This window comes from Gallinula chloropus (assembly GCF_964237585.1).
Source record: "Gallinula chloropus genome assembly, chromosome: 3".
NCBI lineage: Eukaryota > Metazoa > Chordata > Aves > Gruiformes > Rallidae > Gallinula > Gallinula chloropus.
The window spans coordinates 7777325-7794413 of NC_140087.1; the positions used below are offsets into that span (position 1 = coordinate 7777325).

General features: G+C 41.5%; 1 protein-coding gene across 1 annotated transcript in view; it reads right to left on the reverse strand.

Moving 5' to 3' along the window:
* Positions 1-17089, reverse strand: part of LOC311189787 (dermatan-sulfate epimerase-like) — a gene marked incomplete at both ends in the record, with an annotated part of 181581 nt that overhangs the window by 45724 nt on the left and 118768 nt on the right. The window contains one exon of the mRNA XM_084261513.1: positions 3862-3957. Coding sequence (XP_084117639.1) covers positions 3862-3957 — 96 coding nt within the window. The remainder of the gene's footprint in view (positions 1-3861; positions 3958-17089) is intronic.

Below are 17089 nucleotides of genomic sequence, written 5' to 3' on the forward strand. Positions count from 1 at the left end.
ATTTTAAAAACGGGGTTTCTAAAGGAGAATGGCTTTCTGGAGAAAACACCAGTGAACACTTTTGAATTGGCGCAATCTCATGATAAGCCAGCCTTTACTGAGGGTTACATGGTCTGCAACCTGCTTGCAGTCAGATCTGACCCAGAGTGTGCTAGGGCCTGTGACTTGTGGCTGGGCCAGTTTGTTTTCCCTGAAAGAAAGATCAGTCCTGTGTATTGCTTTTGGTAGAGGAATTTCTGCATCCTATTTTAGAATATAGCAACCGGTAAGTAATCTCCAATTTGTCAGTGAGGTGTGTTACACTGCTTCAGTTTCTACAGCATCTGCCAAAAAGCTTGTGAGACCAGTGGTTACAGAGCATCCCAAGCCCTAGGATGCTGGAGGTGGTCCAGCCACCTTGCCTGGAGCCCTTCTGCACCCCAAAGGATCTTCCAGTTGCACATCTGTGTACAACCCCCCTTTTTGTGTTACAATGCCCGTTTTATAGATGTTTTTTTCCCTAGGTAGGCTGTCATGCCAGGCTGGGCAATGGCTGTCTCCTGCTTCAGCAGATTTAAACCAGTCATGGGAGTGCTGGATGCTGGTGCCTACCATCAGATATATCCCTGCAAATTCCCTTAGGAATCGCTCCAGCACCGCTGCACTACCACACACCTGGGACTCAGACGATCTGGAGAGCCCCAGCAGCCTGGGGAAGTGTGAGCCTCAGAAAGGCCCCGTGCCCAGCAGTGCCCCCCATATCTTACCACCAGTGAGCTATCTGCATTTGTTTGTTTAACTTTTGCTCCCTGGGGATTAAGACATTTCCAGGAACAAGCCCTGTTCAGGAAGCATTTACAGTGAGCTCTGCTTTGCATCAAAGTTGACTTTCCCATAGGTATTAATCTTTTAAACATATTAATTCATCCTAGTTTTGTGTTGATTTATGTATCTTTTATTGAGTGGGTCAAGTTTTGCTTTGCTTGAGGCTTTGCCACGGAACTCTCCTTGCAGTGCTACGATGACCTTGTCTCCCTTCTCCCTTCACTGCCCAGAGATAAAGGACATTCAGAGAACTTTTTAAATTTATTTATTTTCAGAAATAAATCCTCTTTATTTCAAAATTCTGACAGATATGCTTTATACCAAAGGAGATGCCAAGAGAGACTCGGTATTATTCAACTCCAGTTTTAAGCAAAACTGTGGCTTTCAGGGCTGTATAACCAGACACAGTGATTTTAATGAATCTTTACAACTTTATGTCTCCCTGATGGTACTCAAGATAGTTTTGCAGGCACTTCAGCGTTCTTTCTGCCAATGGCCTCTCCCAACAGAATCCAAGAAATTTCAGAGACTTCCAGGAAGTTTTTTTTTTTAAAAAAAAAAGAAGAAAAGAGAGAGCAAGAAGGAAAAAGCAAAGATGGTGTCTTTACAGTGTCATGTTAGATACAGCCAGCTCTCCACTGATTTTTTGCCACGTGCAATTCTTCTCCCTGGTCTCCACACCACCTCCATCTCCAACAGCTCTCCCATCACCACAGCAACGACTGCACCCTTCTAAAGCTCCTCTATTGCCAACCTCCGCTTTGTAATAAGACCTGTTATAATTTTCAGAGCTTCTTGAATAAGAAGAGTCTTTAGTGAGGGTTGTTAAGTCCTGATTTCAATGGAACTTTGATTTTTGGGAAAACAATTATCTTTCCTAAGTCTTCCCGCAGCACACAGTGGCACATGGAGTCGTGCTTGCAGTAGCCTTCTGTTACCCACTTCTTTCTCTGGTACTCTGAGGTCCTTCCAGCAGCAGGTGTGGTGAATGGCTGGTGACAGCCCTCGTCACAAACAGGTACTGTCACCTCCCAGTTGAACAAGTCTGTACATGTATTTATCCTGATGAGCTTTCTGTTCAAGCTGTCCTTAGAATCTGTCACATTTCCACTTAAAAAATGCTGCATCTCCACTGAGACACTGGGAACCAAGGACTTGGATGATTTTCACCCAATCAGTCACTAACAATTCCATTTTAATTAACTCTTAAAAAAAAAAAAAACAAACACAAAAAAAATCCCCAACCAACAAAGATCAGCTCCAAACTCAGAACAGCAGGAGTGTGAGGGTGCACAATATTGGTTTTGGACCACAACCTAGCTAGAAGTTATTTGCAGAGGATTACTTGGTGCAGGTTAGAATTTCAAATGATGCTGTAATCAGGGATCTGAGATCTTAATCTGGATCTCTCTCTGCTTAATACAAATCATACTCTTATCATGAGACAGATTTGCTGCCCAAGACATTGATGCTAATTTAAGAATTTCAAAATAAGAAGTATTACTTACTGTTACCTAAGTCAAATATATTCAGCCTATAGTTTATGAGGAGAATGGCACTTTCATTTTCCTTCCTCACCCACATTTTTTAAGGAAAGTTTTCCCTAATTTTTTTTCCTTATTTATGTTGCCCTTCAAAAAAAGAATCCTTAATGTTAAATGGGAAATATTTGTAAATATACTGGACCACAAAAACGTAAAAATAAGATCCCCATGTAAATGAAAGAGAGGTAGGAAAAAAGTATGGAAATAAAGACTGGTATCTCTGAGATGAGGTGGAATGAATGGTGTTTGCATCTGATCCTGACCCAAAATATTTTTGCTGGTGAAGCTGCAAGAATTGAGTGTACTGTGGTGACACAAGTTAAGTGTGAAGACAAGTTTAACCCATTCTGCTAACTGTCCTTCCCTCGGAAAATAAAAGTCTTATTGTGGGATTTTCCTGAAAGGAAGAAAATGAAATTTCTTTAAAATCTGAGGTAAATTTATCCAAAATTCTGCCATGCTAGTGTGCCTGGAAAAACCTGTTAACTAAACAAATATCTTTGACACATTTTTCCATCTGCTTCCTTGCATTAGTTACCAAAGGCTCCGTGTCCAAAGCGCTGGAGAATCGGGTCTTTGGCTCTGAATCCACAGAGAAGAGGATGCCCATTTGCTTAAATTAGCTGGTAAGAAAGCACAGATTCAGTTCATGTCTTCAGTCTCACTTCTCTTCTGGGCTGAGGCTCTACTTGGCAAAGATGGCTTTACATCCTACATCCTTCCTACTCTCGGAGGAATTTCCCAGGGAGGTGTAGAATGTGGGTTCAAATCCACTCAAGCTGAGAAGGGAACTGTGTGCAGAAGAGCCTTCTGCAGGAATGCTCTGACTCCTGAGGTACTGGAGACTAAAGGAGGAAAAGGCATGTAGGGACCCTTACTGCTGAAGAGTGGGTAGGCACTTTCAGGAACACGAAGCATGTGACAAAGGCTTTCAGCGCTGTCAGTCTGCATTTAGCTGCCTAAACCCCACTCAAGTCTCTTTTTGGGTGCAATGCATCCTTGGTCTGTGTCCCCAGGGGCAGTTACAGTGAGACAATAAATTCCTCAGAGCCTGGAAAACATTCGTCTGTGGTGATGCCCTGGGCTGTCCAAGGTAACTATTAATGCAATATGGCTGAGGGTCTGGTTCATGTCGTTCCTGGGGCTTAGGGCAGCAGCAGCATCACCTTAAACGGGGACAGTACTGATAAATGTCCTTGAAAATGCAGAATATAGTTTGGGATGAGTTATCACTAGCACATTTCTCTTGTAGGCTTTGGGCAGCGCATGGAAAGAGCCAATAGGCAGTGGTGGTCAGAAGATTTAGAGAGGGGTGCATTGCTCACTTGTCCCAGCTGGACAAGAGCAACAAGTGAAACACAAGTCTACACAGGAGTCTGCTTTAATCCATCACTCTATTTTATGAAGCATCACACAGCATTTTCACCAGTTAGCATTTGACAGCAGTTTAAGTAAGGGCCACAGGGTAATTTAAGCAAAAAGCCGACAGCCTATTTCATAGTCACTGACTCCTCAGTTGGCAGCAGGGCTCTTGGAGGGCCTGGGTAGTACCCAGCAGTTGCTGAGCTATTTGGGGAAAATCGTGTAAATCTATAATCCAGTGGTAAATCTGAAAGACAGAAACATACCACATCTGATTAGCAACACATCCCATATCACATAAAGAATAAGCCTGTGGTGAACAGCAGTACTTCTTAAGCCCTTGAGCTGTTTGCTCATCAGCATTAGAACTCAATCAGATTGCATGCTTACATATTTATTTGACATCTTCATCTGTACAAGGGATTGACTTTTAGAGTTTACTCAAATGGAATAAAGAATATTCAGTTCCTTGATTGCTGAAATAATGCTAGTCATAGAAAATTATTTAAAGAACGCTTAAAAACTAAACAAAGCTCTTCTCTGAGCTGAGATGGAATTTTCCTACTGGAACACTTCTAAGCTCATTCTTCAGTTTGTCACCTTTCTCTTTCATGTCAGCAATCTACTCGTAAGAGGGCTACGTTTAAAACAAAGAAGTCTGGTTCTTTTATTTTTCCATGGCTGTTATAGCAAGATTCCCCAAAGGCACCCACTCTTAGACCTCCTCACAGTCCAGCGTTAACAACATCATTTTGTACCAAGCATTCTTAGAAATCTGCACTTGTAACTTGGCGTGCTCATCACTCCCAGTCTGTAAAGAACACTGAAGGCATTAAAATAGTTCTGAACAGTCAAAGCTTTCTTTTCTGTAGCTTTTTTTAAAAAAAAAGTCTTTGCTGCCAGCAGTGACCCACCCACCCCCACAGCCAGAAAACTGATACTTCCCATGCTCACCTCAGACTCCAAGAAAGCAAATTAAAAACCACACAAATAAAACTCTGTTCAAGAAACAATTACCCTTCAAATATATGAAAAAAATAAAACCCAACAATGCCCAACGAACCAACAACAAAGGGTTAGCTCCTTCCCAAGTTGTCTGTTTAGAACCAAAGCGAAACATTACACTATTACTTGGCTTACCTGAACACTAGGGTATTAATGACACCCCCTTTGTAAAAATTTGGAATAAAATATCCTATTGCTATACGCTACACTTTTGTTTATTTATTTAGTTAGTTATTTACTCAGGATTTGTGAAACAGAAGAACAGTGTCTTAGCAGCTTCACCAGAAACAGCAGGCAGTTCGGGCCTGCAATGCACAGGCAGGCTCCAGGACAGCATCCAGGCCCGCAGCTTTAAAACCAGATGAAACATAACTAAAGCGACAAAACTGGCATTTAGATCCAGCTGAGAAATTAGAGAAAGGCTGGAATAAAGTGGGAATGGGAGGAGGCTTGACTGGAGGTGAATTCCACTCTATGAAGCAGGTTGCCATTTTGCTGGAGTCAGGGGACCCTGGAGCCCGTAGTGAGCACGGCGGGACTGGACCGTCAGATGCTTTTGCTGCCTGTGGAAGGCCCAGTGGATTTACTGGCTGCTGGGTCTATTTATGATAGCTCTGTATAAAACAAAGGTTCCCAAAATAATGAATAAATATAAAAATTAAAATACCTCTGAATATCTTTATGAGCTATAAAACCCCTGAAATTCTGTAGTTACATTTATATAAAAGCCTCCACTAGCCTTTTAGTCGAGCAGTCTGGAGGCTCCCAAGAGTAGTTTAACCAGAGAGAAGCACAGATGGGGCAGACTTGCTGCAGAGTTGTTTATGCTGTAGGAAAGCAGCAGTTGGATCAAAATGATCGTCTTGTTGATAGCTCCTGGTGAATTAGCTTTACACAACCAGCTTACCAAACACCAAACCCATTCTATATACAATGCACAAGGCTCCAAGAGAGAATAATAACGTTTTTAACATATTCAACCCTCCAAACTATCCATTTAAATACTGTTTTTTTTTGTCTGAGCAAACTAACTTTGGAGGATGATCAGGAGGTATCCATCCATATGCAAAAATGTTGCCCAAGGCATCACGGACAGTTGCATGAGGCAGATACCATTCTTCACCCATTAAGTAGATTTTATGCATCACAAACAGAATAGAAATCTTCCTGTGTTTGGTGTTTTTTTATCAATAATGTATTTTCCTGCATCTGCTTTGCCTGGAATGTGCAATGTTTTATTTTACTGCTTTATTTCTGTGCTGTATTTATTTGTTTGGTCTGGACTGGAAAAGTGTCATGTGAATGGAAAACCAAAGGTCAGTTCAACTTCATTTGATGCAAATGGCAATGGTGTCACTAGGTTCAGCAACACCATCTCATCACCAAAGAATGATACAGGTCTGAAGTCTGTCTCCTGGGCACAGCACAAGTACATTTCATATCTGGTCTTGTTCCATATTATCACTGATGACATAGAGGAGAAATAAGCAGCTCCATTTTGCTAAAATGAAACGCTTGCCCATGCCACAACTTGATGCAAAAGCATGCAAAAAATAAGAGACGGTATTTCATAATAAACCCAGTCTCAGGAAAAAGATAGTTGCTTATTTCCAAGTTGTTAGTTTTCCTAGTGTTTTTGCCAGTAAATCTTTCCAGATTCTGCTACTGTGCATGCTCACAACTGCTGCTGTAGCAGCAGACCTTTGTGCCTTGGCACCCACTTCTCACTGATGGAGTCATAAATTAGGCAGGGGGCAGATACCCAGTTCTTGCTGAGATATGATTTGACAGCCCGGCTCTAATCAGTCCTAACCTATGTGGATAATGAATTCAGCACAAAAGTCATCCAATATTACCACTATCCTAAAAAATAATACCCCCCCCAAAAAAAAAACCCACAAAAAACCCCAACCAAAACCAACACCAAAACCCTGAACAAACTAAAGAACTTGAGGTTGGAAGAATGAACTAGCTGGTTTCACCTAATGGCTTCAGGTCCACAACCCCAGGAATTTTCTGTTGCACTTAGGTAATTCCACCTAGAATCATTTTGTTCCCAAGCTGAAAGAGGGAAGGTTTAGGTTAGATGTTAGGAAGAAATTCTTTACTATGAGGGTGGTGAGGCCCTGGCACAGACTGGCCAGAGAGGTTGTGGAAGTCTTATCCCTGGAAGTGTTCAAGGCCACATCAGATGGGGCTTTGGGCAACCTGGTGTAGTGGAGGGTGTCCCTGCCCATGGCAGGGGGGTTGCAACTAGATGATCATTAAGGTCCCTTCCAACCCAAACCATTCTGTGATTCTGTGATAACTAGGATATTCACTTTCACTCTTAGAAATCAGACGTGGAGGGTCTCAAGGTCTGTGAGCCATTCTAGATGTACAGAAATGCCTGTTATCAGATGCATCCCGCTGAATTTCTGTCTCACTCCTTCCTTTGCTCCCACACCAGAGCCTCAGTGCAAGTGAGTGATGAAAACCAGTCTCCTTTGCAGTGACCATTCAGTGTTACAAGTGTTTCCCAAAGGCTTGGGCAGCCCTCAGGGGCTCTACGCATTAGCCCCAGCTCAGAAGCAGGACTCCTGCCCTGCCCTTGTGGGACTCCCACAGCCCTGGCCTAAATAAAATGGCAGTGATGACTTTTGAACAGTAACCACTGCCAGTTCCTGTGTTCCAATTATCCAGATATTAATTACAACATTGTGCCCCGATGCTTATGTATACCCATATCCCTGCACGTATTTACATGTTGTGGAAGGATTTATTTCACAGTTATTAAGGCAACAACTTCTCGGCGTCTGTGTGCTGTTCAGTTAGTGCAAGCAAACTAAAGGAAAGCCACAAGCTTTTATCAGAAGTAAAATCAGAGTTCCAGCCACAAGGAAGCAAAAGGAAACCACAAGAAGAAAGGAAAACGTAATATTCTCGATGAGTGATCAGGAAAATATTTGAGTAACTGAATGGAAGACAATTATAATCTAATCCAGACACAGGCCTGCTTGATAAACTCAATACTCACATCTAATCCTTTTTTGATATTTCCTTGAGCAAACCAATACATTAGACAAATATAATCTTAACTAAGCTCTTTAGATGGAAGGCATTTTTTTTCAATTAGAAGCAGAGTCCAAAGCTGAAACAGATTTCTCCCAAAATACACAGCAGAAATGTCAGGAATCATTTTGCAGTATTGACCAACAAAAGCAAAGCCAACATTTTTTAATCATGACACCGCAGCAGCAGCAGCATCCCCGTGACGAGTGTGAAGCCCTATGGAAAGCACAACTCCCCTCCCCTCTCTGAGGTCTGCTCCTTGCCAGGCAGCAGGGCTGGAGCCAGACACTGGAGAAACCTCCTCGTGAGCAGCAGGCTCTCGTCTCCATGAGTGAATCCACATATTTCCTCCCGATTATCACCAAAGAAAAGGCACAGGGAGGAAAATCTAAAACCTCATTAGTGATACCCAGGTTTTAACTTGAAAAACTTTTAAACTGCTTAATTGTGGCTAATCTCAAAAAATCCAGGCAGAGCTCTGTCTTAGGGCTCAGCATCCGGGTGGTTTAACTATAGGGGTAGATCATCAGCCAGTATTAATTCTTCTGCTTTTACAGGAATGACAGTAATTTACACTGTCTTAGAAGCTTTGCTGTAAATCTTCCCTTGTATTTCAAAGTTGCTGTTGAAGAAAAAGGAAGGTATTAATTTTTTAAGGGCAACAGTTTCTAATAACAATTTCTTAACAGTGGAGTAAGCACAGCTGCTGCCGGGGAGGTCACCAGTTTGGCTGCACTGCCGAGTGACCTGACTTGCCAGCCTGCAGGTAAAGCACAGCAGGTGTTGGGTTTCTGTAAATACTAATTTTTTTGTGTATCCTGACACGTTCCTGTTTCATAATGGTCAAAGCAGCACTTTGTGGCAAGAGCTCAAAACGTGAGGGAGTGCACTGGTGGCAAAAAGAAACCAAACCCAAGGTCCTAAATAGATTTATCAGATAGCAGTTATTTTTAGCAAAACTTCTAAGGCTGATTTTCCTAAACAGGAGGTCAGACGTTCGCTGTGCTCAAAGCAAGCTCCTGAAACAGTGAAGTCAGCACGAGGAAAGGGTCCCTCTTCAATCAATTATGTGGAAGTCATTGCTGCTGTCTGCACACTCCACAACTCAGAAGCTAGAGAGGAGTGTGTCTGTGTGTGTGTGTGTGTGTGTCTCTGTGTGGTGTTGTGTGGGAAAGCAGGGACTCTTCAGTGTGTGTGTGCTCTGAAAGTTGCTGAAACCTATGAGTTTGGATGCAGCTGGTGATACGAGCCAGTGCAGTTTCTTCCTGGGCATCTGGGAATGAAGGCTAAAACTCATCTCAGTGAAAGCACAAGGTTTGCTGCTCTCACTGTGCCGATGTAAAAGCTTTTGCTAACACAGGAGTATTAGTTGGAGACTGTGCCTTTGACACTGCCAGCAGACGTCTGTAGCATGAGCCTGGCCTGAGAAAGAGCTTCACTGCCACTGGGGTTCATCACTGGTTACTCTTCTGCTCTATCTAACATGGAAGATGGTGACACTGGAGGAAACCCACGTAGCAGGTGTGGGGAGATTTGCGGCAGCAGCTTCACTGCCACAGTTTTGCTGAAGGCTGGGTGGTGGTTGTGACTGCCTGTGGCGTGTAGTTTCACCACAGTTACCATGGGAGCAAGTATTCACGTTACTCGCGGCCTACCCTACAGCCCTACGACCGCTGACCCTGGCTCGAGCAGAACAGCTGCGCGCAAGGCGTGCGCTCAGCTCGCATCTGAGCCCGACAGAGACTGCAGCGAAGGAAAGCCGTGGAAATTCCTTTGCTCTTTGGTGTTTATATGAGAAAACTCACTATTTGTATGTCAGGGAAATTCCTCTCGGTTTTGTTTTAGTTTAAATGGTGATTTTTTTGTAGATTTCTTTGAGGAAGTAGCCCTGTGTGGTTCTTTGCTTGATCTGGAACTGATCAAAATAAAATACTGGACTATAGTATTTTTAAATATTTGAATGAAGACTTAATCTAAAAAAAAATCCTAGGAGGAGAATGCCAAGATCCTCCTGCAGGTGTTAATCTTTCAGGGATCTGTTAATTACTTTCTGCCTGAATGACTCATCCTGGATCTAAGGGTGGTGGGAAGGGCCTCTGAGATAAGTTGAAGAAGTTAGCCTGAAAAGAAGTAATTGAGATGACAGGAATTTCTGATTGATTAAGAAAAAGAAGTAAGTTGCATTTTGAGACTTCTCTGAGCTACAGTAAGATAAATGCAGTGATGACACGCACCTTTACTTTCATTTTGAGGTAAACTCATGATGATAAACCTTACTTTCCAAACTTGGGTTAACGTTGTCATGTTCCCCCCTTTAGTAAAACAAATGTTTTCCTCCCCTTTTTGTATATTTTCCTCTGGATGGGTGACAAACATTGCCTACCTTAAAGTAAAAAGCTGCACATAGACACACATTAAGCTTTTTAAACAGCAAAGATGAAGCCCACACTCTTTTTTTGCCTGAGTGTTACCACCTAAATCCGGAGGCAATATGTTAAGACACAAATGCAAGGAACATAAATGCTTCCAGCAACTTTTTTCTTGCACGTGTAAGGTTGCAGGTTATGTAAAATTCCAACCTGCACAAAGGAATATTTCCATTCCCTGGTGATTTACCTATTTCCACTGTGTTTCACACTCAAAAATTATCAACATTTTATATTGCTTGTATGTTTGTATTAGCAGCAGTGCTGTTGAAGAAGCAATCTAAACCCAGCCCGTAAGCCTGAGATGTAGGGGAAACCCAATTATAGCTTTAATTACAGCCTGCAAATGAAATTATGCTGCCTGAGTTGAAGGATAACTTTAAAGCAGAAATGACTGAGTGGTTCCCCCTTTCTTAATGAGTTGCTCATGAATTCTCCCTTTAATCTTTTAGAGGTGGCTGTACTTTGACATCTCGCAGAGCAGAATAACGATGGCAGGAACATTTCTGTCAGTTATTGGCTAGGAAGTAATCTTTTGGGTTCTGCATGATTTGACATGGCCTTAAGGGGCACAAATCAATACACCTTTCTGGAGAAGGAAGAAAACACTGAAGAAATTATAACATAGTGAAAACTGTCCTTTCTACATTGAAAATTACTACCAAGTAGTCGAATCCTTTCAGAAAGTTGGGGTCTCAGACCCCTTCGGAAATACCTGGGTCCTGAAGACATTTTACAAGTTCTTCTGATTTATTGAATAAGAATTTGTTATGGTTGAAATGCAGTTTATTGTCGGTTTTAGTTCAAGACACAGATGCATTGTATTTGCCTGTTGTGTTGAGTATATTTTTCCTTCTCTTAAATGAAAAACACTGAAACTAGTTTCCTGGAACAGATACATCAGATTTATGTTATCGGATGCTGTTCAATTTACACATAGAGCAAGATCCTGTTAATACATTCAGAACATGTATCTTCTCTTGAGTCAGTTATCTGTGCTACCTGTTGTTTTTACTTGCATCAAAACCTCAGAGCCAGAAAACCTCAGAAATGTTGTCCCTTGTGTTCACACACCAATTTTCCACCAGATATAAACATATATTTCTTGCATAACAAGTTTCATTATAAAAACGACTTCTTTGGCCTTTTAGTGGCAACTGCTTTAAATCCTCAAAGCATTTTGATAAATGCAGTCTTTAGATGATATTGTGTAGATGCATTCCTACGCTGAAGCTGTCAAGTAAAAGCATGGTTGTAAGGTGAGGCAATAAATGTAAAAGGTTAATGGTAATTAACAAGTAATGTATAAGATAGATAGGTTTCCATGTTTAAGGAAATTATATGCTATTATCGCATTATCTGAATAAGTAAGAACACATAATTATCTCTCTAGTTACAGGAAAGGCTAATTTAATTTTAATAGGGGCTGGGTTTGACTTTAAATCATGTAATGTCAATGAAAAAAACCAGAACTAATGCTGTAAAACATGGGGGATTTTTTGTTTCACCTCAGCAATAATTATGAATAATACTGTTCAGGGTATAAACGTGAATATGTGGCTATGTGCTTAATGGAATTCATGACTTCTGTGGTAACAGCTGATTCTTCAAGGGCATTCATCTTTAAAAAAGCTTGTTGAAGCAAGAGTGTGTGAGGTTTGTGATCTGTAGCTGATCTGTGACGGACAGACCCGTGGATCTGTGATCCATGCAGTGCCAGTTCTGCTTGCCCCAGTCACGGCTGTTTTGGGCTTTCATAGCCTGGATAATCTGCATCTCTAAGCAGAAACATGAACTTCTTTGCCATGGTTCACCAGCAATTTTGTCATTATATTTACACAGCAAGCAGGCTGATGACTCAAACGCCTGCAGAAGGTGGCCGGATACACATCTGTAGGTGTCTATAAAGACACAGCTTTGGTAAATTATAATGGAGATTTTTCTCTTGTACTAGCTAATTGAAATAACAGGCATGAAGAAAAACTTATTCACCCAGATGGGTAAAACATGATGAGATTTCATATGGCATGCAAGACTTAAAAAAATGCATTCTCCTCATGCATGACACAAGCTCGGTTATCAAATCTCCAAAGTGTGAAATGAACTCTGGCTCCAGAAAACATTTACATTTGCACTAATTCTTTGAAATCCAACTCTCTTGAGCTAAAATATCACTCAGTCTCCTGCTCTTGCTTGCAGTAACTTTTAATCCTGTGACAAACCTCACCGTTCAGAGGTTATGAGAGAAGCTGAGGAGATTAGGTTAACAATCATGAAATTTTAAGAAAAAAGGTTTCTTTGTGTTCTCCTTATTAGGATTTATAGAGACCAATTTCTTCAGTTTTTCTTTGGAAGGAAGAACAAACCAAACTTACCAAAATTCCCCCCCTGAGCACTAAAACTCCACGGTTACTCATCATGGAAGTTTTTGAAGTGGGAACTTCATAAAATTACCAGCCATAATGAGATTGAAAGGAAAAGGATTAGCTTGAAGTATGCCTATCATTTTTGGGATCAAAGAACTGTTAAATCAAATTTTCACCTGCAATGGGAGCACTGGCTAGCTATTTTAGTGACTTTTTCCTGCAAAAAAGGTATTATTTATATTTTTTTATATATTATTTATAATTATTTACATGTCTACCTGGAAATTTGATCAACTGGACACAGAGTAGCTGTCACCTGCTCCTTGCCGGTAAAGTTGAGATTATTCAGGTACGATAGACAAGAGTACCTGACTCTACTTGGCTCTTGCCAAACCTTCTGGAGTAGAGGAGGATGCATTAGAAACTGATGCTATTTTACAGACAGATTCCTACGCCTTTTAATTTCCATGTGTGGGTGTTGTGAACTGGAATGTAACATTCCCACACTGATGGATCCTGGTTTGAAAAATTTGGCTTACGATATTGTTGCGCTTGAGAATGGTCAGAATTTGTAAATGAGGTAAGATTCAATAGCAGAAAACTGAAGAAAGAGCTGGGTTTGGGAATAGGAATAGGGACACTGTTTTCTACTATTTTATTGACCATGTACTGTCAATATAATTATCAAAGCATCACAGCGTGGTAGGGGTTGGACGAGACCTCTTGAGATCATCTAGTCCAACCTGCCAGAGCAGGATCACCTAGAGCAGGCTGCATAGACAGAGTCCAGGAGGGTCTTGGATGTCTCCAGACAAGGAGACTCCACAACATCTCTGGGCAGCCTGTTCCAGTGCTCTGCCACACTCATAGTAAAGAAGTTCCTCCTCTTGTTTAGGTGGAACTTCCTATATACAAGTTGGTGCCCACTGCCTCTTGTCCTGTTGCTGGGCACCACTTAAAAAAGACTGACCCCATCCTCCTGACACCCACCCCTCATGTATAAATAAGCATTAGTAAGATCCTCTTCTCCAGGCTGAAAAGTCCCAAGTCCCTCACCCTCTTTTCATAAGAGAGATGTTCTAGTCTCCTAACAATCTCTGTAGCCTTTTTTTGTACCCTCTCCAGTAGCTCCCTGTCTTTCTTGAACTGAGCAGCCCAGAACTGCACACAGTATTCCTGATGTGGCCTCATCAGTGCAGGGTAGAGGGGGAGGAGAACCTCCCTTGACCTGCTGGTCACACTTTTCTTGATACACCCCAGGATGCCATTGGATTTCTTGGCCACAAGATTATGAGCTCATCAGCTTTCCAATACTTGAGACAAAACTTCCCTGCTTACTGGAAGTGGGTAAGCAGAATCAGCTCATAAAGGACCTACAAAATGTTTTGAAAACTTCCAGCTTAAATCATCTTCTCTAAATATTACAAAGATAATGCTGCTCTTCACTTTTATCTCTTTAATGTCATCTTAATGTCCTAAATGAAGACTTTTATGTGACCTTCATCTGATTTCCACTCCAAACTGAGGAAAGAGCAGAAGGTATTACAGAAGATCCTTTCTGTCCTTTGGGCAATTTTAACAATAAACAAACCAAAACACCCTTTTTCAGGCACATGGAAAATGGCACTTTATCTTCAGGGACTGTCAGGGCAGTTTAGATGACAATCTGTGACACAGTAATCTGCAATCCTGCTAATACCTTCTTTGCCAGAAGTGAGAGTAAAGTTCAGAATTTCTGATGCATCTTTGAATGCAACCCCCTTTGGAGTCATGTACTGAAGTTACAAGTAAAGATGGGAACAGAAGCATAGAAGAACAACTACATTTGCTAAGCACAGAAATGTAATGAAGAATTGATTGGATTATCTTTTCACCAAGCTGGCATTTCATTAATTACACATACAATCTGTGCATATGCTCTGCTATTTTATATTTTGAGTGGCCAAAAACTGCAACAGCAGTGAAACCCTTTTCCAAAAACTACATCAATTGTGAAACCCTTTTCCTACAACGCTCTTCAGTTAAGTATCAGATCCTTCCATTTAGTTACATTTATAAAATATTCAGGTGAAACTGTCAGAAGGCACCTGCACCAAACTTAACAATGTGTTGCTGAAAAAAGAAAACTGTCCAAGTTGTTTCTATTCTAACTTCTTAATGCATATCTGTAACTTTTGAAAAACAGTTTAACATATTTACTCTATTTTTAAAAAATGGAAACAGGATTGAAGGGGTTTATTACCCCAAATTAATTTCTAATAACTCTCTCAGAGGAATTCTAATGTGAATTTTGATGAAAACTCCGTTATTTTTGTAAATCATCACTAGACTTTAATAAGGTTGAGTAACTTTTGGAATAATCGTTTTCAATGAAAAAAATGTGCTGTGAGAAGTAACTCAAGCTGTTCTTTACACACAGACATATGCCACATCCAAACAACAAGAATCAACTTTAAAGCTAGCACAGCAGCAATTGTCTGCCTTTCACCAAATATTTTTGCAGATTGCAAGCTGCTGGGATATTGACTTGTACGTTGCACTTACTATGGCTCACAGAGACGTACAGAGGCCAGATCAGACATTGCTGTGGTGAGCCCACGGCTCTCAGGAGGCTGCAGCACACCCCTGTTGAGGCAGCAGCTCCTTCGACCGGGTCAGGCTGAGATGGGTGCTGCTGGGCCCATGCCAGCCAATGGCCGGGGCCTTTGCTCCTATAGTCAGCAGGCCGGCGGCCTGGCTGCAGATTGGGGCTCAGGGGAGGAAAGGCCTGCATTTTTGCAGCTTGGCTGTGGAAAGACCTCTGGTGTTTATTAAAGCAGATGAGTAGAAAAGGAAAAGCTGGAGCGCATCAAAGTCGCATAACCTGTTTGAATCTCTAGCTAAGCTATTTCTAAATAGCTGCAGCTAAGCTTTGACTTACAAGTGCAGCCAAAAACTTCAGGGCTTGGCAAAACCGGGGCTTTCACAGCTTGCTGTGACAGGAGTCAGACAAGGTATTCGCTATGAGTTGGGAATTCCTTAGCATCCATAATAATGAACATCTGCTCTTCCACACAAACAAACAAGAAATACCTCTCTCTCTAAGAAACCAGAAATGTTCTCGTACCTTCAGCTTTGAGTCTGCTTTCAGGCTCACAGCTGCAAGTTAAAAATGTTATTTCTTCCCTGTCCTTTAGTTCTGGGGTATAAGTTTTGCAGACACCAGCCCCTGCCCCAGTGCTGGTCTGACACAGCAAGGGATAAGCAGTGCCAATGGGGGAAAAGCTTTACAGGGGCTCCCAAGCTGCCACCAGGCAGCTACAGCACTCACTGGTTTACAGAGATAGGCCTTTGTTTTTCTCACCCCTTCTTCAGTAGCTGGAAGCTTGGTGGTACGTTTGTGGTCTAAAGCTCTTTGCTAGCTCTGCAGACTTGCTGTGGTTGGGGGGAGCTGGCTGGGAGGCAGTCTCACAGAGTGAGGGTGACCAACGTGCTGCCTCTAGGCCAATGTTTCCATAACAAGCCACAGAATGACTCTGGAAAAAGTATTAGAAGGGAGTTTGACAGAATTTACCTCTCTTTTGGCAATTTACTTTGGTATTTTTGGGCTCTGTATCTTTAGACTGAAATACAGACTGAAACACAGCAAATATCAGAAGCATAAATAAACTGGGGCACTGTGTAAGTTTTCTGTTTTGAGATGTCCTTACAATGTACCTACATGTGTAGAATCTGGCTGCAGATGTTCTGGCATAGAAATACCTGCTGGGCAAATCCAAAATGTTCTCTTGGAACGTTTTATTCCTTGGTCTTATGCATGAAGTAGGCAACAGGTGCTGAACAGAGGGATTAATAAACCAAGTACTTGCTGTGTTCTTCATACAGCTAAGCACCTCATTCATTTAATAATTTATTTATTCCTTAAGATATGGTGTATCAACAAAGTTCAGTAAGCCAAAATGATAGACTGAGGATAGATAGACAGACAGACAGACAGACTTCACCACTACTTCATCACCAACTGCAGTTGCAAAATTATTGCAGTATTACTGCTACAACTATTGCTTCAAACCAATCAAAAGATGTATGGTCCCTCTGGGAATAAACATTAGTAGAAATGAGAAGATCAGCTGTAATTGTACCTTTGGCACAACCTTGATGTAAGAAGGTAGAAAACCTGAGCTGGTTTCTCAATTAGGAGAACTTTTGGAGAACAAGACAGTGCTTGTGATGGCCTTGTTTTCCAGGTAGGGAGAATGTTTTAGGCTCCAGCTCTATCCATAATGATGCAGTTTTCAAAGCAATACACACATTCAAAAAAAAAAAAAAAGAAAGGAAGGGAGGGAAAAAAAGCAGCACAGTCCTAGGCATTCTTGGCTTCATTACATTCTTGTGCTTTTTCATCTTCCTTTCAACTGTAATGGGGTAAGTGAGCTGATTGAGGATGGATAACAAGCCAGATCAGAGAGAAACATTTGGAAGTGTGAAAGCGCCAAGTAACTTTGCAAGTGTTTGTTTCTGAATGTAACTCAGCATTGAAAGTATAAACAGC